This window comes from Gavialis gangeticus, unplaced genomic scaffold (assembly GCF_001723915.1).
Source record: "Gavialis gangeticus isolate Ggan-Ray unplaced genomic scaffold, GavGan_comp1, whole genome shotgun sequence".
NCBI lineage: Eukaryota > Metazoa > Chordata > Crocodylia > Gavialidae > Gavialis > Gavialis gangeticus.
This window is the reverse complement of record NW_017729001.1, coordinates 18,811,525-18,814,032: the sequence shown is the minus strand read 5'-3', so window position 1 is coordinate 18,814,032 and position 2,508 is coordinate 18,811,525. Positions and strand designations below refer to the sequence as shown.

The 2,508-nt window shown below is 46.4% G+C and overlaps 1 protein-coding gene across 3 annotated transcripts in view; it reads left to right on the top strand.

Moving 5' to 3' along the window:
• The window catches only part of CHFR (checkpoint with forkhead and ring finger domains), a 48,920-nt gene that overhangs the window by 19,673 nt on the left and 26,739 nt on the right, over positions 1–2,508 (top strand). For all 3 annotated transcript variants that reach the window (XM_019507012.1, XM_019507011.1, XM_019507010.1), the window contains exon 4: positions 1,897–2,006. In XM_019507012.1, the coding sequence (XP_019362557.1) occupies positions 1,897–2,006 (110 nt within the window). The remainder of the gene's footprint in view (positions 1–1,896; positions 2,007–2,508) is intronic.

Sequence of the window (2,508 nt, the reverse complement as noted above, 5' to 3'; positions counted from 1 at the left end):
ATTGTTTTATTTTTCCCTCCTTTGCTGTGATTAGATTGGCTTAACCAGGTAGGTTGTAAAACATCTTAAAAGAGGAAGAAGCAAATATAAATCTGGCTGAGAAATCACTTAGTGTTGGTTTCCTCACCAGTGTTTTTGACTTCATACCTTCAACCTTTTTGAGTAATTTAAAATCTCTTTTATTTTTCATAGTTTCATAGTTTCTAGGGTCGGAAGGGACCTGAGCAGATCATCTAGTCCGACCCCCTGCCATGGCAGGAAGAGCACTGGGGTCAAATGACCCCAGTAAGGTGGTCATCCAACCTCCTCTTAAAAACCCCCAGGGTGGGAGCCTGCACCACCTCACTTGGAAGCTGGTTCCAGACCCTAGCCGCCCTGACCGTGAAGTAGCGCCTCCTGATGTCCAACTTAAACCTTCCCTCCGCCAGCTTGTGACCATTGTTCCTGGTCACTCCTTGCGGCGCTCGGGGGAACAGGGACTCCCCCAGCGCCTGCTGATCCCCCCTAACCAGTTTATAACAGGCCACAAGATCCCCCCTCAGCCTTCTCTTTTGAAGGCTGAACAGGTTCAGGTCCCGCAACCTTTCCTCATAGGACCTACCCTGCTGTCCCTTGATCATACGAGTGGCCCTCCTCTGGACCCTCTCGATGCTGTCCACATCCCTCTTAAAGTGCGGCGCCCAGAACTGGACGCAGTACTCCAGCTGCGGCCTGACCAGTGCCGCATAGAGGGGGAGGATCACCTCCTTGGACCTGCTCGAGATGCATCTGTGGATGCACGACAAGGTGCAGTTGGCCTTCCTAGCCGCCTCCCCACATTGCCGACTCATGTTCATCTTGGAGTCAATAATGACTCCCAGATCCTTTTCCACCTCCGTGCTGACAAGAGGGGAGTTCCCCAGCCTGTATGTATGGTGCCGATTGTTCCTCCCCAGGTGCATCACCTTACAGTTGTCTGTGTTAAACCCCATCCTGTTCTCCTCCGCCCATCCTTGTAACCTATCTAGGTCTAACTGTAGCCTGTTGCTCCCCTCAATTGTGCCCACATCCCCCCACATCTTAGTGTCATCAGCATTAACTTAGTGTCATCAGCATTAACATCTTAGTGTCATCTTGTGTTAACTGATTGAAGGCCTTCCTGCTGGGCTGCTTTTAAGTTAAAAGGATAAACAAGAGGACAGGCCTAAAAATTGTTTCTAGATAATTTCCCACTGGAAGTTGGAGTTGTTTCCTGGCAGAGTAACTGTGATCTCCAGAAGGTGGCAGCAAGTTCTGTTTTCTGTTTTTTTTGCAACTGTGTGTGTTGGTATAGATGGAAGGAAGTTGCATTGAGTGTTCTTGTGTGTGTATCCTTTAAAATATGGTATAGTTGAAATATATGAATAAGCAAATCAAACTCCTTGAATTCTGAGGCATTAAAATGAGCTTATTGCAACTGAGCAGGAAGTACTCACTTCGTCGTATTTTTATTTGATTTTAAAATTTTCATAGCTGCTGTAGGATATGATGTGGTCCCAGAAGACGCCTTTGTTTTTTGTTGGGTTTTTTTTTTTGGGGGGGGGGGGGGGGGGAAGGTGACACATTGATCTATTTCCAAAATTAATTCCTTACCTGAATTTTGGTTTTCTTTTCTTTTTTTTAAATCTGTCTGATAGCCACATGCTTCCTTTACCAGGAGCACAATGTAGCAACTAAGCCCTCAGCAGCATTATGGCCGCACGGGGCAGTTGTGTCTGTTTCAGTTACCTGGCATTTCTTAACGTTGGCTACATCACTTTTTTTGAGAACCAGCAACTCCTTTTGAAAACTATCTTTCTTTCCTTTCCTCCTCCAAAACCATTCGGCTGGTCATTATGAAAGCATTTAGGTTAAATAACCTCTACTTTCTCTTTGCAGCACTAACGGAACAGTAATAAATAAACTGAAGGTGGTTAAGAAGCAGACGTGCCCTTTGCAGACTGGGGACGTGATCTATGTTGTTTACAGAAAGAATGAGCCAGAAAAGAGTAAGTAGATATTTCAGTGGTACAGTAAAATCCGTGTTATCCAGCACTGGCATGGTGGTTGATGCAGCAAAAACGAAACCAGAAGTCCCACTTCCAGTTTTGCTGAGTCCCACTTCACCAATTTCGGGCCATGGCCTGGGGCAAAGTAGCCTGCGCAGGGCCCCCCCACCCTGTCCCCCACCACACTGAAGCCAGGGAGTGAAAGCCTGGTGCACTGGACACGGTGGGAGGAGTGGCGGCCTGATCAGGCAAAGACGCCTCTCAGGTAACCGGCATATTTGGTTATCCAGCACCCCCCATTCCCCATGGGTGCCAGATAACTGCTTTTGCTGGCTTTGTGTAGTCATAAGGGATACAAGGCAATATCTGATGGTTAGAACTAGAGTGGTCAGAGGATTTTATCAGGTGGCTCTTTAATGTTAAAAACATATTGCGACGATTTTGGGGGCCTTGTCTAACTGTTGTAGTAGTCATCTTTTTTTTTTTTTTTTTTTTTTTTTTT